This window comes from Bombyx mandarina, chromosome 03 (assembly GCF_030267445.1).
Source record: "Bombyx mandarina strain Sakado chromosome 03, ASM3026744v2".
In the NCBI taxonomy this organism is placed as follows: domain Eukaryota; kingdom Metazoa; phylum Arthropoda; class Insecta; order Lepidoptera; family Bombycidae; genus Bombyx; species Bombyx mandarina.
Genome location: NC_143210.1, coordinates 98,485 through 125,710, shown reverse-complemented (window position 1 = coordinate 125,710; position 27,226 = coordinate 98,485). Strand labels below are relative to the sequence as shown.

General features: G+C 39.4%; 1 protein-coding gene and 1 long non-coding RNA gene across 6 annotated transcripts; one reads left to right on the top strand and one right to left on the bottom strand.

Annotated features, from left to right (window-relative positions):
* Window positions 1-1,379: 1,379 nt before the first annotated feature.
* Window positions 1,380-26,342, top strand: RMI1 (RecQ mediated genome instability 1). 5 transcript variants are annotated; one of them, XM_089738866.1, is made up of 8 exons: window positions 1,380-1,394; window positions 21,408-21,572; window positions 21,693-21,883; window positions 22,300-22,396; window positions 22,966-23,078; window positions 23,370-23,444; window positions 23,600-24,141; window positions 25,307-26,342. In XM_089738866.1, exons 2-8 carry the CDS (start codon window positions 21,490-21,492, stop codon window positions 25,499-25,501), a joined length of 1,296 nt encoding a protein of 431 aa, XP_089594992.1. In that variant the 5' UTR covers window positions 1,380-1,394; window positions 21,408-21,489; the 3' UTR covers window positions 25,502-26,342. The 5 variants fall into 5 exon arrangements, with proteins under 5 accessions (XP_089594992.1, XP_089595001.1, XP_089594995.1 ...); XM_089738875.1 differs by lacking the exon at window positions 1,380-1,394 and having other exon boundaries at window positions 21,371-21,516; XM_089738869.1 differs by lacking the exon at window positions 1,380-1,394 and having other exon boundaries at window positions 21,386-21,572.
* On the bottom strand, window positions 1,476-4,595 carry LOC149503216 (uncharacterized). The gene is made up of 2 exons (XR_016325511.1): window positions 4,228-4,595; window positions 1,476-3,910 (listed from the first exon to the last, which is right to left on the bottom strand). It is a non-coding gene; the product is annotated as an uncharacterized LOC149503216 (long non-coding RNA).
* Window positions 26,343-27,226: the final 884 nt, after the last annotated feature.

Here is a 27,226-nt window from a genome sequence, read left to right as displayed (position 1 = left end):
ACAGTGCACAAATATGGGAAAATGAAACAAAGCCATTGGACGTTACTTCTCGGGATCCTCCAAAAAGTCCACTGAAAAAATCTCAGTAAAAGACCAACATTTTACTGAGAGTATATTTCATCCCATATCATCTCATCTCATTTCATTTAATTTCATCCCAGTTGATTAATGTCTCAAATTCTTCATTTCATTTCACTCCATATTATCATTTTTCATAAAAATATCCCATTATATCATCTCATTTCAATTCATTTCATTTCATTTCATGCTATGCCATGTTTCATATTAAATTAATCAGCTTCATTTCGTTTCATAATATCATATTTCAAAAAAAAATATATATAAAAGATTAGGCTGTATGGTGTGATACCTTTGCCTTTCTATTTGGAAAAATAAAACTACTACTTGGCGGGACTTTTTGGCGGGAACGCGAAGAGTGAAGTTGTGTGAATTGTTATATTTTTTTTGATGTTTCTTCAGGTTTTATATACCGGCAAAATGGGGTGATTAGGGACAAATTTATGACCAACTTTATGGCCAATTTTAAGGTAGTTGTTGATGTATATGTCGCAGGCAATTTGTATGATTCCGCCGTTTACAAACGGCGTCGTCATTATAAAAATGCTCGCCGATATGTAAAATGCCGAAGGCAAAATGTATATTGCCGTGTCACTTTATAATATGCCACAACATAACATCGACAATTCAATCGCCGTTTTCATAATGCCGCGGCAAATTGAAGTATTTATAGTCGGATTTTTTATTAGACGAAGTAAACTGACGTTTACTGTGTTGTCAGTTTTTGATGAAATAAAAATAGTGTTGTGACAAAGTGAACGATTGAAAAAACTCCTGAATTAATGAAATTGCCTCGATTGTCTAGTGAATAGTTAGTGTCCCGAACTGCCGATATCGGGCACGGGGTTCGAATTTTAGCCATGCTTTGTACATACCAACGAGTTTTCGACGAAACATTATGTTCCTATGGTATCTACCTGTACTGAATACCGAGTGTTTTAAACATTAAGAAAAACATTGCGAGGAAGCTTGTAAGACTGTCCTATTTCCAATGCATCATATAGTTGAAACTATAGATGTATAAAATATAACAATTATAGGTACATAGGTAATGAAAATAAAAAAAACTGATTGTAGTTACATACTACTAGTAACATATTATTATATTGGATCACTTTAATACAATTTTATTGTAAAATATAAATAATATTCTTTTATAGTTTGAAATTAATGAGTAACTCTTCACACTCATTGTTCATTTATGTGATTGAACGAGAACTGAACGCATCACTATTACTTTAAATATAGCAACATTATTTCACAAAGTGACATTAGCTACTGTCAGCTGGCTTCGTCTAATTAAAAATCCGACTATAGTTCATTTTTTACCACGTGCGTGTCAGCGTTAAGTCAGGATTTACACACATAAGTTCTTTTACAATGAAAATACAATACAATTCTATAAAACTTTAACATTACTTGTTTACAACAAAAAGCCACGCCTGAGTTATTCAGTGGTTCTTACACAATTAGCCATTTTGTGTTGGTTATAACAACTACAACTTCTTTTATACAAACAAATGTAATTACTGCGAAACAATTCACAAAACATAGCTTAATATTCAAAATACATATTTTAGTGATTTTACATGACTCACATTTAATTTAATTTACATGAATTACTTTTAAGTAATATTAACTAACATTGTTATTATCCAGCCTAATAATAGATGGCGCCAACAACATCATTGCATAACAATTACAATACTTAATTAAATTATTAGTACTGTTAATTATCATATAAATTATTATTAATATTTATGCTTTATTCATATTTAATCATTTATACAGTCATTTGTGTTTTTAAACAATAATATAAACATTAAACATATTCTGAACATTTTCACATCAAAACAGTGTCTGCTAATTATTAAATATGGTAGAATAACAGTTTTGTTGCTAATAATAAATAAATATTAACATATAATAAACTAAACTATATATTATTATGTTAATTATTGCCAACAGTGGCGTTTGCGCCCATACGGCCATACTGATTCCAGCGCGTCCCTTGCGCTGTTTTAGCATTTCACATAACAGTAAACAAGGCATATCCCCTACTGGGATCTACCCAACACACAAAGCACCATTCACCCTTACGAGATCTAGCTAACACACAAGAGGATTACCCAACGGGATTTACCAAACACACAAAGCATCACCCATACGGGTCTAGTTAACTCGCAAGCCATCACCCTTACAGGATCTAACCAACTTACCAGGCATCACCCTTACGGGATCTAGCCAACACACTCGGCATCACCCATTCGGGATCTAGCCAACTCACAAGGCATCACCCACTTGGGATCTAGCCAACCCACAAGGCATCACCCTCTCGGGATCTAGCCAACCCACAAGGCATCACCCATTCGGGATCTAGCCAACTCATAAGGCATCACCCATTCGGGATCTAGCCAACTCATAAGGCATCACCCATACGGGATCTAGCCAACTCATAAGGCATCACCCATACGGGATCTAGCCAACTCATAAGGCATCACCCATACGGGATCTAGCCAACTCATAAGGCATCACCCATACGGGATCTAGCCAACAAGACCAGGTTTAAGGATTCGCATGGTGGCCCGCCAGCGTTTTAGGAAGGATAATTGGATAGGAAAATAAAAGTAGATACCATAACAAATTATAAATCATTTTACAGCAGAACAAATCTCTCTGCCCATACGGTCATTTTGTCAGTTATCAGAATCCTCTGACATTAAGAGGATAGATTTACCTATATCAAACCGTTACCATTACCAAACCTTTACCTTTACCAAAACACATTAGATGACAGAGACCGCTCGTCCATCCATTTTTTACCAGCTGATTCAACTTCCCCTAATTCATCATTCAGCGGACCATTTTCAATTTGCTTTATTTTAATGACTGGTAGGGAACATCATCCTTCTAATGCCTCTGCATTTTTGTTTTATTGTTGTGCTGCAGCTTTTAATCAACTAATTCTTAAAGCTGCCTGTCAGATCTTATTAATTGATATTACAAACATGTTACATTTATGACCCATCAATCGTTCAGCATGCCTGTTGGCCATACTCACTCTCTTTGGAAATAATGTAGTACTGAATTTCATACAGTTCACAAGTTTTTGAAACTCCTGAATTATCTTTTGTCTTGGTGAATTTTTAAAAGTGACAGGGTTCCAAAAATGTAACTAAGATTTTGAAAACAGAAATCAATACATAAATATCTGTGCAATCCTTTTTCTTGACTAATAATGAAGTGGCATCCCCACTAGAAACCTAGGGTGCAGAGAGTTAATCACTCATCCAAAAATAAATAATTATGAAAGGAAAAGTAATAATATGGAGCTGCTGAACAAGGATGAGCTGTCTCTTATTATGGCATTTTATTACAAGTTTATTTTTATTTTTATTGTAATATGCTTGAACTCCTCACAATAAACAGGAGACATACAGTATGTACAGCGTTATACTATGCTATCCAAATTAATTATTTCAAATCCAACTTTTATCTGCCTGATCACCATCTATGAGACATGATTTGCAAAAGTTACATGATGATTGAATAATTACTCCAAACTTTAGCATTCACTAGATAGAAACTTATAAAAATAGATAAGTTCTCTTCAAAGAGTGCAACACTGAGAACAGTTATTTTTAAAAGATTAAAACCTATTAGGATGTCAGCAAGACTGTCAGTATTACCATATGATTATGATTACCATATGAAATTCTATAATAGTTCTAATATTTCTCTCCATTAAAAGTCACAATGCTTTGTTTTGAAATCAGTTGACCCCTTATGCTCAAAAACTTTACATGAAGTTGTTTAGCTTACTAAACTAGATCTGCAATAATTTAAGTCTTATTTGTGGTGATAGGTTTGTCATCTTGACGGCGGTAACAAGTTTTCTCGAAATGACGCAAGTGACGCAGTAACCACATTTAAAACCTTAGTGTTACTAAAAGTGCCACGAAAACTGAGGGAATCATTATGTGATTGTGATAAAACTGAGTTATATTTAGATTATTAACATTATATTTACTGTCTATTTTCAATTTGACGCTTTCGGAACGTTTATAGAATCGATATTATTTAGGAAGCGAAATACATACCACCGCGTATTTCTCAATAACTTGGATCGAATAAATTTAAGTTAAATACCTGAAATCAGTATTTTTACCATCTCAGCGTCGGTAGCTTTTCTAAAACATCCACGGTCGAGAACTCATTTTAAACATCCAAATCCTTACTGAATGCATGGATCAGTTCGTCCCTCACTTGCTCCAATGTGGTCCAATACAAAGACCAGATATCGGCTTGTCTTGCTTGCTCTTTTGAACTCGATGTTCATGCGATGAAACAATTAGCATCATGATAGTTTCGTCCACATTTCCGCATCGGTCTTGATGTCACGCCCTCATCGGAACTGAACGGCGGCAAATAAAAGTTATAATGCCACCACAAGCCACAAGGGTACAGCATTTGCAGATAACATCACTTTTCGCCTTTTTAATACAGGTTGAGAGACCCATCACCAAGGGCGGATCCAGCTTTAGTGCCAGGAGGGGGTCACATAGTCATGGTCAAGTCAAGAACTTATAATTTAATTTTGATAACAATAAATACAAGTAAAAAGTAGATATTTTATAAATGTACGTAAGTACTGTACTTAAAAATATTTATTCTTTATTGTACACTTGAAAAACTTAACACATAATAACTTGTACATATACACGTACATATTGTCATGTTCTCTTGAAGACATCCAGAGAAGGACTATCACGCCCGGAATGAGGGAGCTTATTTATATTGGGGGTCGATTGCTTCCCGCTTCCGTAGGTTTAGCCCGTGATTCCCTACAAGTGACCCCTGGGTGGTGCTAAACGGGAGCCGAAAACATAATCGGTGGTAGGACTAGTCCGACTGGCTGGCGACCACCCTCCAACTAGAGTCCGCCGCCAAATAGCCTAACTGTGTTCCGGTGTGTGGGTTGGAGAGCCAGTTTTATTCCTTTCCTTTCCTCTTCCTTGTTGGGGGTGAATCTTGATGACACCTGGAACATGCGGATCAGACGTGCGCGCGAGCTTGCAGGACGTGATTGTTTGACGGGGGTATAGGGAGACCCAGTGAAACGGTGTTCGCCGCCGCCCGCCGGTCAATAGGGGACCTGGACCCGGGTGCCACTACTAAACTCCGCCCCGGGAAGCTGTCCCGCCAACTGGTGTAAAATCCTGTCGTGCGGTCGTCGTGCCGGAGTCGGAGACCGGAGTGGATCCCGGCGATCGTACGCAGGGTGTACTGGGGGCCCTTCCATGCCCTGCGTCGGACTCTCACGGAACCCGTGATCGACCACACACTATGTTCCGCGCTTTATTCAGGTGTTGTCATGTTTTCACTCCGAACATCCTACCTCACCCTATCCCACTCTCCAAAAAACAAAATGAAAATAAGGAAAAGAAAAAGGGCTATATCGGCGATCCCCTATTCCACATTTAATATGGATTTCAGCAATGTCAGGGGCCTACATAGCAACCTTGACGCCGTACACCACCACCTTGAGATGGCGCAGCCTGCCCTACTGTTTCTGACGGAGACACAGATATCTGCTCCAGATGATACCTCTTACCTTGAATACCCCGGCTACGTATTGGAGCACAACTTCCTGCGTAAAGCCGGGGTGTGTGTATTCGTCCGGGCTGATGTCTGTTGTCGCCGTCTACGAGGCCTCGAACAACGGGACCTGTCCCTCTTGTGGCTGCGCGTAGATCACGGGGGTTGCCCACCAGCCCACCCGTGTCCCAGATATCGAGGGGCACGAGCCTTCTCTGTTGGACCTTCTGCTGACCACGAATCCGGCCGGATATAGTTTGGTGGTCGACGCTCTGCTTGGATCGTCTGATCACTGCCTTATCCGTGCTGCCGTACCACTGTCTCGTTCTGGCCGTCGAACGACGACCGGGTATCGAAGAGTTTGGCGGTATATGTCAGCAGATTGGGATGGATTGCGTGAATTTTACGCATCCTACCCAGGGGGGCGGTTCTGCTTTTCCTCTGCTGATCCTGACGTCTGTGCGGACTGTCTTAAAGACGTGGTGCTCCAGGGGATGGGATTGTTTATTCCCTCTTCTGAAGTGCCCGTTGGGGGTCGCAGCAGACCCTGGTATAACAATGCCAGCAGGGATGCTGCACACCTCAAGCGGTCCGCATACGTGGCATGGGATGATGCCAGGAAGCGTCGGGATCCTAACATCTCAGAGGAAAGGCGGAAATATAACGCCGCTTCCAGGTCCTACAAGAAGGTAATTGCCAAGGCGAAGTCGGAGCACGTTGCTAGAGTTGGCGAGCGACTAAAGAGCTATCCCTCTGGGAGCCGTGCTTTTTGGTCGCTCGCCAAAGCTGCAGAAGGAAACTTTTGCAGGTCTAGTCTCCCACCACTGCGCAAGTCCGATGACACTCTGGCCCACAGTGCGAAAGAGAAGGCTGACCTTCTGGTCAAACTCTTCGCCTCGAACTCGACTGTGGACGACAGGGGTGCCACACCACCGAACATCCCCCGGTGTGATAGCTCCCTGCCGGAAATCTGCTTCACACAGTGTGCAGTCAGGCGGGAGCTCCAACTCCTGGACGTCCATAAGTCGAGTGGGCCAGACGGCATCCACGTAGTGGTTCTGAAAAAGTGCGCCCCTGAGCTGACGCCTGCGCTAACGCGTTTGTATCGCCTCTATTATTGCACTAACAGGGTTCCGTCTTCATGGAAGACCGCCCACGTCCACCCTATCCCCAAGAAGGGTGACCGGTCGGACCCATCGAGCTATAGGCCTATCGCGATAACTTCCTTGCTTTCCAAGGTGATGGAGCGAATAATAAACACACAACTCCTGAAGTATCTTGAAGATCGCCAGCTGATCAGTGACCGACAGTACGGTTTCCGTCACGGTCGTTCAGCTGGCGATCTTCTTGTATACCTTACTCACAGGTGGGCTGAAACCTTGGAGAGCAAGGGCGAGGCTCTTGCTGTGAGCCTTGATATCGCGAAGGCCTTCGACAGGGTCTGGCATAGGGCGCTTCTGTCGAAGCTACCATCTTACGGAATCCCCGAGGGTCTCTGCAAGTGGATCGCTAGCTTTCTGGATGGGCGGAGCATCACGGTCGTTGTAGACGGTGACTGTTCTGATACCATGACCATTAATGCTGGCGTTCCACAAGGTTCGGTGCTCTCCCCCACGCTTTTCGTCCTGTATATCAATGACATGCTATCTATTGATGGCATGCATTGCTATGCGGATGACAGCATGGGGGATGCGCGATAAATCGACCATCAGAGCCTCTCTCGGAGCATGGTACAAGAGAGACGATCAAAACTTGTGTCTGAAGTGGAGAACTCTCTGGGGCGAGTCTCCGAATGGGGTGAATTGAACTTGGTTCAATTCAACCCGATAAAGACACAAGTTTGCGCGTTCACTGCGAAGAAGGACCACTTTGTCATGGCGCCGCAATTCCAAGGAGTATCCCTGCAACCTTCCGCGAGTATCGGGATACTTGAGTTCGACATTTCGAGTGATGTCCAATTTCGGAGTCATTTGGAAGGCAAAGCCAAGATGGCGTCCAAAATGCTGGGAGTCCTCAACAGAGCGAAGCGGTATTTCACGTCTGGACAAAGACTTTTGCTTTATAAAGCACAAGTCCGGCCTCGCGTGGAGTACTGCTCCCATTTCTGGGCCGGGGCTCCCAAATACCAGCTTCTTCCATTTGACTCCATACAGAGGAGGGCCGTTCGAATCGTCGATAATCCCATTCTCGCGGATCGTTTGGAACCTTTGGGTCTGCGGAGGGACTTCGGTTCCCTCTGTATTTTGTACCGAATGTTCCATGGGGAGTGCTCTGAGGAATTGTTCGAGATGATACCGGCATCTCGTTTTTACCATCGCACCGCCCGCCACCGGAGTAGAGTTCATCCATACTACCTGGAGCCACTCCGGTCATCGACAGTGCGTTTTCAGAGGTCTTTTTTGCCACGTACCATCCGGCTATGGAATGAGCTCCCCTCCACGGTGTTTCCCGAGCGCTATGACATGTCCTTCTTTAAAAGAGGCTTGTGGAGAGTATTAAGCGGTAGGCAGCGGCTTGGCTCTGCCCCTGGCATTGCTGAAGTCCATGGGCGACGGTAACCAGTCACCATCAGGTGGACCGTAAGCTCGTCCGCATACAAGGGCAATAAAAAATAAAAAAAATATTCCATAACCGTGGTCCTAAAATCATTATGTTCAATATGTGGTCCACCTAGGTCCTGGAACCAGCTCAGGGGGGGGTCATGACCCCCATGACCCACCCCCTGGATCCGCCCTTGCCCATCACTTGTTCAACAGTGGGTTGCTTCATTCGGAGGCTTACGATTAATTTTGGGGCTGTGATCCCACTTCTGATGTCAGCGTTAAGTCAGGATTTACACACATAAGTTCTTTTACAATGAAAATACAATACAATTCTATAAAACTTTAACATTACTTGTTTACAACAAAAAGCCACGCCTGAGTTATTCAGTGGTTCTTACACAATTAGCCATTTTGTGTTGGTTATAACAACTACAACTTCTTTTATACAAACAAATGTAATTACTGCGAAACAATTCACAAAACATAGCTTAATATTCAAAATACATATTTTAGTGATTTTACATGACTCACATTTAATTTAATTTACATGAATTACTTTTAAGTAATATTAACTAACATTGTTATTATCCAGCCTAATAATAGATGGCGCCAACAACATCATTGCATAACAATTACAATACTTAATTAAATTATTAGTACTGTTAATTATCATATAAATTATTATTAATATTTATGCTTTATTCATATTTAATCATTTATACAGTCATTTGTGTTTTTAAACAATAATATAAACATTAAACATATTCTGAACATTTTCACATCAAAACAGTGTCTGCTAATTATTAAATATGGTAGAAAAACAGTTTTGTTGCTAATAATAAATAAATATTAACATATAATAAACTAAACTATATATTATTATGTTAATTATTGCCAACAGTGGCGTTTGCGCCCATATGCGCGTTGATCAAAACAATAACAAAGGCGTCATTTTGTGTCTCAAAAAATAACTGAAAACTGCAAATAATTCGTGTGGAGAAGATATTTTAGAAAATAATTCTGATTTTAAAGGTTTATATAATAGTGAATTAAAAAAATTATACAATTCTCAAACGGAAGCTGTAAAAAAGGTTTGGAAAAATAGTAAAATTTTTGAGGTTATCCGGCACCTAAAGAATGCTAAGGTGGCCACAGAATCTGGTTCGCGGAGGACTCCTGCAGGTCAAAAAAATACGAGGTTATAAGCATCAGTGAATTGGACTACCTTATTTTAAAAAGGAATAGCCTTGGCAGTCCGACCATTCGTGTAATACCGTTGGAAGAATATTACGATGTATTGTTAGAGATTCATAGAGGTTGCGGACATGGTGGTCGAGACAAAATTCAGTATCAAATGAAGGATAGATTTATTATTGAGAGAAAAGCGATCGATTTATTAGTATCGATATGTCAATTTATCTGCTTTGTAACTTAAATATTATAATGCCTTGGTGTTTTTTAGTCATGAAATGGGACATGCGCAAAGAAGTAATATACATTTTTATTGTTACTTTTGTTACTTTTTATTTAAAAATAAATCAAGAAACGTTTATTTTTTAAATAATCTTCATTTACTAATTTAGGGAAATGTCTTCTAAGAATAATGAATACTTCAGACTACAAAATATGATTTTACATATGACCTGTTTGTTTTTATTTGAAAGTGTCATATTATCCTTAGAAGTTTTATTATTGTCAGATAAATGTTGTTTTCTTACTTAAATATGTTAACTAGGCAAGTACCTCAAGAGAATCAAAGCACATAATTTAGTCTTACTTGAAATCTTCATTAGTACTTGATTGCGGAAATAAAGTCTGATTATTATAAACTACATTTTATTATGGTCACCCTAAAACTACAACCAATGTCGAAATTATAACAATTGAACGAGTTATCATTTTGCCTTCGGCATTTTACATAACGGCGAGCGTTTTTATAATGACGAAGCCGTTTGTAAACGGCGGAATCATACAAATTGCCTGCGACATATATAACGCACTGAAGTAGGAAACCTATGGAAATGAAACGTCAACAAAAAATTCGTGCCACTGTGACGTCATTTGGCCACAAAACATGGCCGTTTTAGTGCTGCCCAGAAGATTTTAATGTTAGTAGGTTTTATCGATAAACGTTCTTGGCTTATTTTATTTTAAATATTGTTGAGTATGAATGTATTTGTAGAATTTATACTTTAATAGGAATTAAGTATATTGTTATGTGCAAAGATGATGTGATTTAGATATTATGTGAAATCTAAGACGAGTTTGTGCTTCAAATTTTCTACTACGTACTATATAGGTCTATGATATAACGCTATATCAGGATCAAAATGATTGAGTCTTGGGGGTATCTTTGTTATCCAATTTAAAACTATGCAACTAGCATTCCACCATAAGCAAAAAAAACAAAAATAGGTGTAATCCCTATTTACCCGGTAATTGTGGATAATGGGGACGAAATTAGTGTTCATAGAGAAACTTGCTAGGGTTGGCACTACTTGGTTTAATTTATTTATTTAGTTGCACCAACAAAGTGATCATCAATAAAAAACATTGAAAAACTGACAAAAGTACATGGCGGACGTAACCTTAATCATAGGTGCAATCGACAGTGCATTGACAAAAAAAAAAAAAAAGTATATATAACTAAAACTTGATTACATTTAATTACTTATGATTAATTTATATTTACTTGGGAAATTATCCGCGACAGATTTTTCCAGTAAGTTGTGAGACAATTAGAAAAAACATCTATCTCATCACTTAAAATTAGATCAGCGCAATCGGACAACTCCGAATGAAAATTGACGGAGACCGTGCTACCGAAGACATTATTGTAGTCCCAAAGGAATCTGTTTAAGGGAGAGTAAGCACCTAAATTCGAATGAGCGGGCTTTCTTATAAGCGGTTTATATTTCTTCATTCTTGGTAAGTACTTAGGGGCTGATATTTTTATCTGGGTTAAGAGATTAGGTGTGTCGGTTATTCCATGGATTAATTAGATGGATACCCCCACTCTGGACAAATATTAAATATTTTATTATGTATTACTTAAGACATTTTTGTCCACCTTGAGATTTCATTGTTCTTGTTACATGTCTGTGCAAAATCGACGTACTTATATTAAATTGCTTAGCTATTTCAACTAAAAACTTATTCCCAATTTCATAGGCTTCTATTGCTGTTTTTAATATTAAGGGACCATATCTCATAAAATGCTTTGCGCCATTTGATACGTAAACGCGAGGCATATCTAAAAATAGAAAACAATACGTAACTGATAATATAAATATTTGCCAAACCATAAAATGACACATTGATAATTTTGAATAAAAGTTCTAGACAAAAACATTATGAATAAATCGGATTCTTACCAACAAATTAAAAAAAAAAATAGACAACCCTACAAAACCTGTATCTATTTATACTTAGGTCGTTTCCATTTCACTTATTCTTATCCCCATTGACCTCTTTTTCGTTGTTATTTGTACCTAAGACGTCCCCAATATCCCCAAAAACAACAAATTTTACATGTATTTTTATTTTATCAAATACATTAACACCAATGACAATTTAGTAAAACAAATGAACTGAACAAATAACCTTTAATATATATGATGGTTCAAACACTAAATAACGTTTATAAATCACAGTCGTCTTCTATTATTATCATATAAATAAAAGAGAGCAAAGTTTTTAGCACTAAAATAATTACCACCACAGGAAGTTAATTTGAAACGCGATTTTTTATAAGTTAGCAGCTATTATTATGCATATTCAGGGTTGTTTTCTGAGCTTTCAACATTCTACTCTTAAACTACAAAAAAGGAAGATTTTGCAACGAATATAAAACTAATATTGAGCGTCGAAAGATTTTCCTGGTTTTTCCCCCAATCACCTCTCAATCCCTAACCACCCCATTTTACGGTACGTAATTACAGTGACTTATTAACTGTTTAGTATCCGTGAAAATTCACAAATATGGGAAAATAAAACAAAGCCGCTGGACGTAACTTGGTTACGCGCGGATTAGTAATAGGATGCTAATGAATTATTGGGATGGCGCCACCTTTGGAGTTTGTCAGTAACTAATTACCGCGACTATCCAAAGCGGGGTTCTACCCGATCGATCACGCTTTACCGCTAGCTGCCTAGATGGCGGCACTTGTATATTGTGTGGTGCTTGTGCTTACGAAAAGCTACGTGAGCTTCGTCACCCCCTCCCGCCGCCCGCGTGCATCCATCGCCGACGCCCGCACGACAGTCACTGGCAAGGTCTACAGGTGAGTGCAAGTTCTTTTAATTTATTGCCATTTTATTGCTGCTTCCGTGTAATCATTCGCCCGCCCGCTCGCTTATGTGTATTTAATTTATATCTTTAGTTTGATTACTAGCTTTTGTTTACCGCTATATAGTTTTACCGCTCCGCTAATTATAAGTGACAAACATTTGTCACATACCGCTTAGGACGGCTATTTACACGCCTTTCTACAACCCCGCTATATATGCTCCCGCCGCAGGAGGGCTATTTACACGCCCCCTTGCTACCCCATAGTTTGGTCCTGCGAGCCTGGATTAGATCCAGCTTAAATTTTAATTAAAATTAGGATTAATTTATGATTACCCCCATTCGCCATTTTGTTACAGTATTGTATTGTATGTAAAAGTTAATTACATTCATCGCTATTAGTAATAATAACTCGTAACCGCATATTGAATTATATTTATTAACGTAGTTCATTTAGTGTTATTTTTTAGTCAGTTATTTCATAACTTCATTATGGAAAATAGACAACTAAAGAAACGTATCGCGAAGAATAATTTAGTATTTGCACAAATTAATGATTTATATAATAAATCAAAAAATATTTCGGAGTTTGATTCGGAATTAATTGAAACTTTTCTTGCCGAATCAGAATCGATTGATGACATGCGTGTTAGATTTGAAAGCAATTTGGATGATATCAATGATTTAAATTTAAAGCAAAACCCCGAAGTTGAGCCTGAATACGCAGCTTTATCGTCTTTTGACACGTTATATAATTACGTAAGACGCGCTCGTAACAAAATTACAATTGGTGATTCGTCAAATGTAATGAGAACTACCGCCGCTATAAATGTAACATTGCCAACAATTTCACTTCCTTCCTTTGACGGACGCTCTCTTGAAGGATGGGAAACATTTTACCAGGCTTTTAAAGCTAACATTCACGATAACCCGCAACTGTCTGATGCGCAACGTGTGCAGTATTTAATGGGCAAATTAACACATAGTGCATTAAAGTTAACCGCTGGTATAATACCCACAGGTGAAACTTATAATATTATTTGGTCGAATCTAATTAGTAAATATCAGGATAAACGAGCTTTAGGATGTCATTATCTGAATAATATATTAGATTTAAAAAATTGTTCACCTACCGCAAATAGTTTAAATATGTTCATTGAAAAAATTTCATCTTCGATTGCCGCTTTAAAACAATTAAATTTACTTGATTTGACTGATTTTATTTTATTACAATGCTCACTGAGAAGGTTGGATCCTCAAACTTTACATTCGTTTGAAGCATCGGTTCGTGGTATTGAAATACCCACAACTGAAATGTTTATTAAATTCATACAGGATCAGATAAAAATATTAGAACGCTCTGCACCGAAGTGTAACATAGAGAAATCTAAAAATCACAAATCGTTTATTTCTAGTAGTTATAATGACCCAGTCCGCACTGAAAGGGTTAACAAACCGGTTTCGTTATCTACGTGCGATCTTTGCTCGAGCTCGCACCACACGCAGTTATATCGTTGTAATGAATTTAAAAATATGATTTCACCGCAAGCACGTTATGATTTTATTAAATCGCACAAGGGTTGCATCAATTGTTTAAGCTTATCGCATACATTAAAAGCATGTCAATCAAAGTTAACATGCAATAATTGTAAGAAATATCATCATACTTTGTTGTGTTTTGGTAATAAACGGGCGAATCGAAAAAGTAAAAGCGTACCCAGTCCATCGAATGACTACGCTGATATGGACAGGCAGGTCAGTCGGTCGCAGGTACATGGAATTCCGAGTGATGCCGCGCGGCCCGATTACGGTCGGTCCCAGGTTCAATCTCAACCTGTTGTTCAGAGTTACGATCATCATGATGCCGCTTCGAATACTTGTTTACACTCTAACAGAACGATACAACAACAAAATAATACGACCGCTACCACGTTGACTCACAGTTCGGAAATAAAATCGAATAGTAATATTTTATTATCAACCGCTCAAATATACGCTCACTCGAATAAAGGGGAACGTAAAATAGTTAGATCTTTAATAGATAATGGTTCCCAAAATAATTTAATAACTGTCAATTGTTGTAAATTACTTAAATTACCGATTATACCTTTAAATAATTCTTATATTAGAGGTATTGGATTAACCGCTCGCCCGATTCACGGATATGTTTATTTAAATATTGAATCTAGATTTTCTCCTAATAAATATTATATTCACGCTTTAGTAGTAGACTGTATTACAGATAAATTACCCGCTTATTTTATAAATTCCTCAAATATGAATCATATACGAAATTTACCGCTTGCCGATTCAAATTGGAACGTTCCAGGTGTGATTGATATGGTGTTAGGTGCTCAGTTATTTCCATATATATACTTAGGTAATCGTATAGATACCGGCTCACTAGCGCCACCTGCCGTAGAAACAACCTTCGGTTATGTTCTTATGGGTGACGTACCTGAAGTGAGTTACACCGGCATTATGAAACCGCAACATGATAATTTTTCTGTTATAAATGATAATAATACCTCTTTGTGACTATCTAGTACAGTTTATATTGATAATCCACCCGCTTTCGAAAATACTAAAATTCATTCTGCATTCACTTTAAATAAAACTTTTTCATCTATAACGCATAAAGACCTTGAGTCATTTTTACATAAATTTTGGGAATTAGAGGAGATTCCTCATGAGCGTCATCTTAGCCCTGAGGAAGCCGAGTGTGAAAACAAATATATTTCTACAATTACCCGCGATAATGATGGCCGATATACGGTTGAGTTACCATTTAGTAGAAATCCCGCTGACCTTGGCAAGTCTTATACTGTTGCTCACCGCCGTTTTCTTTCGCTCGAACGTAAGTTTGTTCAATTACCCTCACTCCGCGATGATTACGATATCGTTATACAGGATTACATTAGTAAAGGTTATTTAACTGAAATTAACGACACCGCTAAGGAAACCGATAACGGTTATTATATACCGCACCATGCAGTTATCCGCCCAAGCAAGACTACCACTAAACTACGTGTAGTTCTTGATGCTAGTGCTAGAACATCTAGTGGACTGTCACTTAATGACGTCTTGCATACTGGTCCAAATTTACAGGCAGACTTATTTTTGCTTTTACTACGCTTTCGTTTGTTCCCTGTGGCACTGTGCGCTGATGTGGAACAAATGTACTTACGCATTAGGGTGACCACAGACCACCATAAATATTTAAAAATATTGTACCGCTTTAAAAATGATAAACTTCGCATTTTCGCTTTTAACTGTCTGCCCTTTGGTTTAAAGTCATCACCTTATTTAGCAATGCGTACTATACGTCAATTAGCATCAGAAGAATGTTATCGTTATCCAGAAGCCGCTAGTGTAGCTGAGTCTCAATTATATATGGATGATCTCGTCACATCCCTACACGAAGATATTTCAGCTATCAAACTATCGAAACAACTAATTTCACTCTTTAAATCAGGAGGTTTTAATTTAACAAAATGGGCAAGTAACTCCACTGCCTTTCTTAATAGCCTTCCAGAAACGCACCGCTCTTCTGTAAGCTTCTCTGATGATGCTAATAATACCATGAAAGTTTTAGGCCTTGCGTGGCTTCCCGCTAATGACTCATTTTTTATGACGAGCTCAAACACTAATGAAAAGTGCACTAAAAGAACAATATTATCTTTAGTCGCACGCTTGTTCGACGTGCTTGGTTTAGTTGCTCCAGTTATACTGTTCGCTAAATTGCTTATTAAGGAACTCTGGAATTCTAAAATAGACTGGGATGATACACCTCCAGATACAATTATTTACCGCTACTCTTCACTTGTGAAAGAGCTTCCATTGCTTTCAACTATAGCAATACCGCGCCATATTGGAGTTTCCAAAGACTGTGAAGTAAATATTGTTGCATTCTGTGATGCAAGCTTGAACGCTTACGGTTGCGTTGTTTATTTACACATTACAGATCCCACAGGAGATATTACTTTAAGATTATTGTGCTCAAAATCAAAGGTTTCTCCGGTTAAAATAACTACATTAGCTCGCCTTGAGCTTTGTGCCGCTCTTGTTTTGTCAAAATTAGTTAAACTTATTTATAACGCTTATAATTCTTTACATCCTATCACCGCTATATACGCTTTCTCAGATTCTACAATTGCTCTTTCTTGGATTAAATCTTCCCCGCATAGATGGTCAATATTTGTAGGAAACCGCATCGCTCAAATTCAGGAGAATTTATCACCTGACCGCTTTTTTCATATTAATGGTAAGGAAAATCCTAGCGATTGTGTGTCACGAGGTCTTTTACCGTCACAAATTATTAATAACTCGCTTTGGTGGCAGGGTCCTTCTTGGGCCTGCTATCCTATTTCACAATGGCCTATTGAACCTTTTGTACCTTGTAAATCTGGAAGTGACATACCTGAAATGAAAAAATCTGTAACACTTACCGCTTTAACTGTTGTCGAAGATTCCCCAATATATCAACTTGGGTTGAGAATTTCGTCATGGTCAAAACTTCTTCGCTGTGTTGTTTATGTACTTCGATTTATAAGAAAATTACCGCGAAACAAGTTTGTAACCGCATTCGATTTAAATACTGCTGAGAAAGCTATTATTCGAGCTCTTCAAGCTAAATATTTTGGTCATGATATTGCCAGCATTAGAAAATTAGATTTACCTTCGAAAAATATTCGTAAACTTAGTCCATTTATTGACGAAGATGGAATTTTGCGTATTCAGGGTAGACTTTCGAGCTCTGATTTACCGTTTGAAACGCAACACCCCGCTTTATTGCCAAAACACGATCACATAATAAATATTATTGTTGATTATTTTCATAATACAAACTTGCACACCGGTCCGGACCTTTTGATGTCCATTATTCGTCAACGCTTTTGGATATTGTCCACTAGAAACGTTATAAGAAAAAGAGTGCATATGTGTAAATCATGTTTTCGTGTATCACCTTCACACCCAACTCCCATGATGGCTGACCTTCCGTCAAGCCGTGTAATGGAGGCCAAAGCTTTCTGTCACACGGGAGTAGATTACGCGGGCCCATTTAAGATAACGCTTGTACGCAAACGTGGTCATCATTCACAAAAGGCTTACATTTGCCTGTTCGTATGCTTAACGACAAAGGCTATACATATTGAGTTAGCCTCGGATTTGTCAACGGACTCATTTCTTGCCGCTTTCAAACGTTTTATATCTCGTCGAGGTCCAGTTTCTTTCATGTATTCAGATAATGGCACTAATTTTGTTGGCGCAAAGGCTCAGTTAGATGAAATGTATAAACTTCTAGTTTCAAATAATTTTATATCCGCATGGAATGATGAATTAACTAAATACCGAATCATTTGGAAGATGATCCCGCCTCGGGCTCCACATTTTGGAGGTTTATGGGAATCAAACATTAAATCCGTTAAAACTCATTTAAATAGAGTAATAGGCGCACAAATTCTCACTTACGAAGAGATGTTGACTGTGTTGAATCAAATAGAATGTCTTATGAATTCCAGACCTTTATGTCTTTTATCCGCAGATCCCAACCCCGAAATTCTCACACCCGCACATTTTTTGATGTCCACTCCTTTGCAGTATTTACCCGCGTCTGAATTGTCCGCAAATCAGATGAGTCTAACTAATCGCAAAGCGTTGTTAGATAGTTTGGTTAATTCCTATTGGAGGAAATGGAGATTAGAGTACCTGCATACGTTGCAAGTCAGACAGAAGTGGTGTACATCAGATAACCCCGTGAAGGTTGGGACAGTAGTTCTTATTCATCAAGATGACATTCCACCGCTCCGCTGGCCACTTGGCGTTATACAAGAGGTGTATCCAGGTGCCGATAACATTATACGCGTTGCTTTGGTAAAAACGAAATCTGGATTTCTTAAACGTCCAGTTGTAAAATTATATCCGCTACCGCTAGAATAAATTAGAGTACCGCATGTCATCAACCGCTTCAACTCTACTCGTAAACATTCATGATGGCTTATTATTAATTAAAATTTGTTTCTTTTCAAATAACTTCCCGCTATTTAAGCTTTATGCTTCCTATCTTAATATCTTTATATATTTGTTGAAAGTCCTGCGAACTTTCAAGGCGGGCAGGATGGTTACGCGCGGATTAGTAATAGGATGCTAATGAATTATTGGGATGGCGCCACCTTTGGAGTTTGTCAGTAACTAATTACCGCGACTATCCAAAGCGGGGTTCTACCCGATCGATCACGCTTTACCGCTAGCTGCCTAGATGGCGGCACTTGTATATTGTGTGGTGCTTGTGCTTACGAAAAGCTACGTGAGCTTCGTCACCCCCTCCCGCCGCCCGCGTGCATCCATCGCCGACGCCCGCACGACAGTCACTGGCAAGGTCTACAGGTGAGTGCAAGTTCTTTTAATTTATTGCCATTTTATTGCTGCTTCCGTGTAATCATTCGCCCGCCCGCTCGCTTATGTGTATTTAATTTATATCTTTAGTTTGATTACTAGCTTTTGTTTACCGCTATATAGTTTTACCGCTCCGCTAATTATAAGTGACAAACATTTGTCACATACCGCTTAGGACGGCTATTTACACGCCTTTCTACAACCCCGCTATATATGCTCCCGCCGCAGGAGGGCTATTTACACGCCCCCTTGCTACCCCATAACTTCTCGGGATCATCCAAAAAGTCCAGTGAAAAACTCTCAGTAAATGACCACCATTTTACTGAGATTACATATTTTTAATTATTTCTTCGTCATTTGTTCGGTAATGTTCGAATGTAAAAATTGTTTGTTCGTATTTTATTTATTTATAATTAATGAAACAAATGATCACCCTTAAGTTGGCCTCCCTTACTAGATATCTTTATTTTTATCATTCAGATTAATTAATTTTGATCAATTGTTGGTTCGAATTATAGTTGGTTCGACTGTTCGACGACTATTCGACGACGAGTCAGGTTTCATACTTCAGTGGTGTCAATGTACACTGTTCGTGACAGATAGTACTGCCCTGTGTGGCCGTTATCATTCACCATATCATTTAATCTGTTCAGTCTCAATTTTTATAGTTCATTCAAATTACTAGGTTACAATCAGTGATTATTTAATAGTGATGAAATTCGTGTAGTATACCTCGGCTAAATTCCCGATTCTATATATTTATAACAGATTACGCTGTATGGTACGACACTTTTACCTTTCCAGTTGGAAAAATAAAACTACTAGTACTCAAAGATTAAGTGTACCTTAGGGATGTACGATTTCTCTTTAAATCGATTCTTGGATCGTATCGTATGAACGTATCGTTGAATCGATCTCCTAAAAATCGATTCAAAAATCAAATCAAAATTTGCAATAATTTGAACAAATAAAACATTATTTTTATTAAATACAAACTTTAAAAATTTTTACTGAAAGATAATAGGGATAAAAATTGCATTGAAAATTGACTTTTTAAAAGGATACAATTTCGAAATTATAAATGCCAATCTTGCACGTCCAAACGTAAAGAATGAGTTTTTTTTATTGCCCTTGTAGGCAGACGAGTATACGGCCCACCTGATGGTGAGTGGTTACCGTCGCCCATGGACTTCAGCAATGCCAGGGGCATAGCCAAGCCGCTGCCTACCATTTAATACTCTCCACAAGCCTCGTTTGAAGAAGGACATGTCATAGCGCTCGGGAAAGACCGTGGAGGGGAGCTCACTCCATAGCCGGATGGTACGTGGCAAAAAGGACTTTGGAAACGCAATGTCAATGAACGCAGTGGTTCCAGATAATATGGATGAACTCTACTCCGATGGCGGGAGGTGCGATGATAAAAAGGAGATGAGGGGATCATCTCAAACAATTCTTCAGAGCATTCCCCATGAAACATACGGTACAAAATACAGAGGGAACCGAAGTCCCTCCGCAGACCCAGAGGTTCCAAACGATCCGTGAAAATGGGATTATCGACGACTCGAACGGCCCTTCTCTGTACGCGAGGCCGGACTTATGCTTTATATAGCAAAAGTCTTGGTCCAGCGTGAAATACCGCTTCGCTCTGTTCAGACCCAGAGGTTCCAAACGATCCGTGAGTATTTTGTTACACCTTGTTTATAAATTATATATTACTACATTTATTTATATAAATTTTATTCTTGCCATAAGTTTGAAGTGAATATAAAAACAATGACATCATAGCCAAAACAAATCAATCTTCCATAAACTATTTTTTTATCTATAGGACGATGAGAAAAGTTACGCTTTTCGTATAATAAAACATATAAGTTACTTACATGTACATGATCCGTTAATGTAGTAAATTATCCAATGGATATTCATCTCGATTTTTTGTTTCTTTAGTTTGCGAAAACAAAGGATGATACCTTTTCATATGGGTATAAAGGTTTATGGTGTACCTTTTGTTCTTACGACACAATGACATGTTTTTGCGTTTTCCTCCAATATCAGTCTTTACGGAATTGGACCTCACACTGTAATTTAATAGGTGGAGCATCGGTAAAATCACAATAGGCACAATACAAAAAACACGGTGATACGTACCTACGGCACAAACAACGAAAGCAAAACAAAATGAACGAGGACTTTTTAGAATTATCTGCATCATGTTTCATTATTTTTGCCTATCGACTTGTTTCACTTTGTACCATCATATACATTACAAACTAATAATGTAAATAATTATAGTGTCGGCATTCATTTGTAATCTATCTTTGTTCTTAACAATGTTTTTATAATATCTACGATCTAAAGGATTCGGTTCACTTAACTTATGAATCGATTCTAATAAAGATTGTATTGAAGTGAATCGATTTAAAAAATCGCTAGATCATATTGAATAGAATCGATCTTCATAAAAATCGAATGGTAACGTACATTCTTAGTGTACCCACTGTGTAATTGTGTGTGATAATATTTATCAACTGTGAAAAAAATATGTAATTAAATTTATTTTCAATCATAACGAAGGTGTTCGAAAAAATGTCTTCTACAAATCTACTGGCGAAGGTTCGAAGTCACTTTGCTACCAATTACATGAATGCCGTCGATGAATGGTTGGAAGAGTGAGTTAATTCCTAAGTGAAACTTTGCCATAATAGTAATAGATTGTTAAGCTGGTTAATGTTTACGTAAACTTGAGTTGTTCTGAAAGATTTAAATGAAAAAAAAAATTTCATTTATAGCTGTGTGGAATATTTAAGAGGAATACATGGCGATGACGTGAATAAAATACAGGAAGAAGCCAAACAGCAGTGGTTGCTAAATGATTTGGAGGAGGTGTGCACAGGTTCACTGCCAAAAAATATATCTCAAGAACATAATAAAATACTTAATGGAGTTTACCTACTACAAATAAAGTCTATACAGGATATTGGTAAATTACTGAATATCATTCTTAAATCATAAAGTGAAGATCTCAATGTCAGATTGAAAAGTGTAGTAGGCTTAAAATAGAACCACTCCATCTCATAAAGGTTACTAAAGAATAGGCAATAGCATTCTTTAACCAGTTATACCATAGTGTAATTCCCAAACTAAATTACTGGTAGGGTATATTGTAAGTCTACCGAGGTGCATCCCAGCAATCTAGAATAATGTCTTTTGATTGTTATTGTTGATTCACGGCCCACCTGATGTTAAGTGGTCACCAGAATCCACAGATATAAATATTGTTAATGCCTCCACCTTTTTTCTTTTTTCGGGCCTGGACCCTCCTACTGAGTGGAAGGAAGTTGTCCAGTTCCAGGCTCTTGGCCATCAAATTATACAAAATAAATTATTTAATTTTAGGCACCCCTGCTTATCAACAGTATTTGGAGTTACATAAGGTGAATATGGAAAATGTAGAGGCAACAACAAGACAAGAGGATAAAAGAGCTAATCACAGGTTTCATTGTTAACACACTTTCTTAGATTTTTATGTATTGTAAAAATAATTGAGACTACTTTCTAGATTTACAATTACCTTTAATCTGATTCAGGATTATGCTAGGTCTCTTATTTTGTGGTTGATGCTGCAATAGAGCTGTAGGTACAACCTATCAGACTTCCTGGAGGTTAAGCATGTATGCATAAAACATTCCATTCGGTGTTTAATTTCCAATACTGAACCACTTCTTTTTTCTATTGCACTGATGGTGTTAAGTGGTTAACTTTGATGTTGTGTACTGTTTTGATCCAGTCTAAAGGCATGTCCACACATATATACTGGATTTGTTTCAAAGATCTGTACAGTAGACATTAGAAAGCAAATGGGATTACTTTAATGCCCTCAAGGTTAAAGCTGGGTGTGGGTGTCACATGGGTCAACTCAGCTCTAGCAGCTGGTTGCAGGCCCAAAGTTTTCTCTGCCAATCGGCAGCAAATAAAGGATACCCTATAGTCAAATGGTTATTCGAATTCCGGAGGTCAAAAAGTTCAGTCTTAACTGGCGTTAAATACTCATACCCTCTTCAGAATGTTAAAACTTCAACTGACGGATGGGGATCAAGAGCTCTTTGCCATTGAGTACGAACCAATAAGATGTCTACACTCCAACATGGCACTACAGAGCAAACTGTTGATTAAAGGTTTGTGCAGATGTATCCTGTATTTTATCTTTTGCTCTTTATAAGGGATCCCACGTTCGAGACCGGCCAGGATTGCCGTGATTTTCAACATCGAGCGTACAGTCCATCCGATAGTAAGCTGTCAGCGTCTCTCGCAGACAAGAGCACTGTCGGCTGCCGGCAAACAGCTGCTTTATTTATTCATTTGCTTAATTTATTTCGATATCGTTAAATTTATTATCTTTGACTGTTGCATTGTAATTAATCAAGGTGACTTGAGACTGAATAAAGTACGACGTACGACCTGCGCAGGTCCAGTGACGTGCAGGCGAGGCCACCTGCTGCTGACCGCGGGCTGCACGGGCCCGGCGCCCGCGCGCACACACGGCAAGCAATCGTTCCAAGTGTCCACCCGCTGCTCACTCGTCGGTAGCTCGCACGCGGCTTGTGGTTTAAGGCCAGGATTCTTATCAATTTATTGCCGCATGGCGTGATCTTTGTAGGCGTGAACTTTGTAATTAGATTTAGTGAAAATGTTTCAGAAACAAGAGACGCATTCGAGTGTAAGGTCCAACGCGCGGCGCTGCCCGACCCAGCGGAGCGACCGCCGGCCCCCCGCGCCGCGCCAGCGTCGGACCACACCAAGAGACCTCTCCCTGAAACTATTCAAAATCCAGAAAAACGTCTAAAAGTCGACTACGATGATGAAGACTTCATGGCTGCAGAAGATGAGGACCATCTGAGAGAAGTGGAAGTCGGCTGTGACGCGCTGCTTCACAAACATCAATCTGTCGTTCCCGCCGAGCCTTACGTCTATATCAAACAGATCGTGGAGCTGCCCGAAGCGGACAGGGCGGGCAGAGTGTTCACGGTCAAAGCTCTGATCATAAAGCTGCTGCAAAAGCTCACGGTCGGGCGCGACGGCTGGAGCCTCCGCTGCACGCTCGTGGACGGGAGCGGCGCCCTGGACCTGGAGTTCGCCAGCGAAGTCTTCTCCGAGCTCATCGGCCTCTCGCCGCACCAGATGTACCGCCTCAAGAAGGAGATGGGCTCCAGGCCAGACCTCCGAGACAAGCTGGATAAGGTGCGTCATCCACTGGACCAACAAACGCGATACATCCTTGTTGTTACTTTCTAGCCGTTGAATTAAATAAACTGATGCTAAGGCAGCAGACGCACTCCCACAGACAAGTAGCGCCCTCCGCGGCTCGGCTGTGTACTTACTTCGCGTGACACTTTCGCTATTTCTACTGGACCCGTTTCCATGTCTTTTTTTTTACGTAAGCCAGCTGTGATTATCTGTGGTGCCTGACCTCATAAACATTGTGTATACAAAGGGCAGTCACTCCAGCGGTAGTACTCGCTCGAGTGCGGGCGCGCTTTACGACCGCCCGATCGCCTGGCCTCGCTCGTTCGCGGCGCATGCGCCCTTCACGTGCTGCTCGGAAACTATTACCTGCATTGGACTGGTGGTAGGACCTCTTGTGAGTCCGCACGGGTAGGTACCACCACCCCGCCTATTTCCGCCGTGAAGCAGTAATGCGTTTCGGTTCGAAGGGTGGGGCAGCCGTTGTAACTATACCTGAGATCTTAGAACTTATATCTCGAGGTGGGTGGCATTTACGTTGTAGATGTCTATGGGCTCCAGTAACCACTTAACACCAGGTGGGCTGTGAGCTCGTCCATCCATCTAAGCAATAAAAAAATAAAAATTTTAATTGCGACGCATTGCCGCCCGGGATCAATCAGGACCTCCTTTACAGATCCCGGAACTCGTTCGGCAACTCAGTGTTCCGTTTGTGATCTGTCGTTTTTTTGTACCATAATTTTCAACTGCAATTTTCACAGTAACCCCCTTTGTTTGATATCCCCCCGCTGTAGCATTATACAACTCAAACAAGGTTCCTTTCCCTTACCGCTGCCATTTTCACGGCAAACGCACTCTCGGTAAGCCAAACGCGAGGGACTCTTTCAAGAGCAGTGCTCAATCCGCGAACCGCAAACAAACCGTGTTACCGACAGGGAGGTCGCGCGTTACCCTCGCTACCGCTACCGAAGTCAAAGAAACAATCAAAATCCTAGAACCACAGAAACTGCGCCCCAGTCTCTGCACACTATTCACTATTGTCATCATTCACACCGTCCACCCACTACTCATTGCCTCCACAAGGACAATAAACAATAGAAGCGACGTGTGGGGCAAGCTCGCACAGAGATAGATGCACCACAACGCAGGGTTCGGTTTCCAGGCGCTACAGAAGGCTAAGGAGAGTCTGCAGGTGCTGTACTGTCTGTTCGAGGTGACGTACGCGGGGGGCGCGCCGCGGGGGGGCGCGGGGGGCGCGCCGCGGGTGAGCGCGCTGCACGCGTACGGGCGCGCGCACGCCGCGCAGCTGGCTCGCCGCGCCCCCCCGCGCTCCCCCCGCGCCCAGCGCGCTGTGTGAGCAGCTGAGCACGCCAACCGGTTTTCAAACGTGAACCAAAGTATATTAACGAAAAACAAGCGCAACAACAATGTAAAAAAAACAATAATACTGAAAAGTGTTAGGTACTGTAAAGTAATACTGACAACGGTTATAAAATTTACCTCTATTGAACTAGTAATTAACAGTAAGATAAGGAACAGTAAAGCAGAACAACATATTATATTTGTAAAATGAAGCTAAATTACAAGTAAAAAATAGTGCGCGTGCAACTTGAAAGAAATGAAACTTCTATTGTGGTGTGTAATATTGTGTTTTTTTTTCATTTGCCATCCTTAAATCACATTTCTCTTGTAATAGTGAATACTGTGTATAAGAGAAACGACCTCTTGACTATTTATATATATTTTAAATTATGTGTATAGAAAAGATTTTTGTTTAAATCCTTCAATAAAAATAAAGTAGTTAATATGTTACTGCAATGTTGGTAGGACCTCTTGTGAGTCCGCGCGGGTAAGTACCACCACCCTGCCTATTTCTGCCGTGAAGCAGTAATGCGTTTACGGTTTGAAGGACGGAGCAGCCGCTGTAACTATACTGAGACCTTAGAACTCGTATCTCGAGGTAGGTGGCGAAATTTACATTGTAGATGTCCATGGGCTGTAATAACCACTTGGCATCGGGTGGACTGTGAACTCTTCCACCCATCTAAGCAATAAATAAATAAATGTGAGCCGTCACGGGACGCCTGGCAGATGTGAAACATCGACATTATTTTGTAAAAGTAATATGCAGAAAAGAACAGATTGTGATAGGAACTAAATATGTCATAATGATAAAATAAAATATTGCGAAAAAATAATTTGTTTTCAAGTAAAACACTTGTTATGTGTACTGTAGTAAACAACACTGTATACACTACGGAGTATACACTATAGGTATCCGAGCTCAGTGTAGCGAGAGAGATGGCTTAACGCCGGATCGAGTGGGAGAGAATCGCACAGTCGATTGCGCATGGCGACGCGTCGCCACGCCAGAAATCGGGTTTACGACTGTGCGGCTATAGATGTTTCACATCAATAAACAAAAAATATAACGGACATGGTATTTATTGCTTGCTGTAATAATATAGTAGGTACTTATTTGTAATACTTGCTTACTCAGAAAAACATTGTGCATAATGATTTTTAAATTCATTAACCTATATACAAGGCAAACTAGTCCGCGTCGTTGGACACCTCACCTACATGTGTGCGGCCCCTGGCGGTACTGGCTCGCCCCGCGGGGAGCACTATTACAGACTCGTGTGGTTCCATCATTCACAAAACCGCGCTGACTGTATAAGTCCTCGTCAGTAACATATTTTTAGTTTGAAGCTAACATCATAATATCTTTAGGGATTTTCTTGAAATGGATAAACTTCTTCAATATGACCAGTATGAAATGAAAAGTATGAATTACTATGCAACAATTCATGAAATGTATCTTAATATTCAGAATAAACATTTTAGTGAATTTCACATGACTGACATGAATTTATTTTACATACCAAAATTACTTTTAACTAATATAAACATTGTCATCATTACCCAGTTTGGTGATGGATGGCACCAACATGATTTGCATAAACAATTATTAATTATTTTAAGTATATTAAAATTACAAATAATTAAATACCCACTAATAATTAACATAAGTTTTTTTTAATGTTTATTCTTAAACAATAGCAATAACTTAAACATTTAC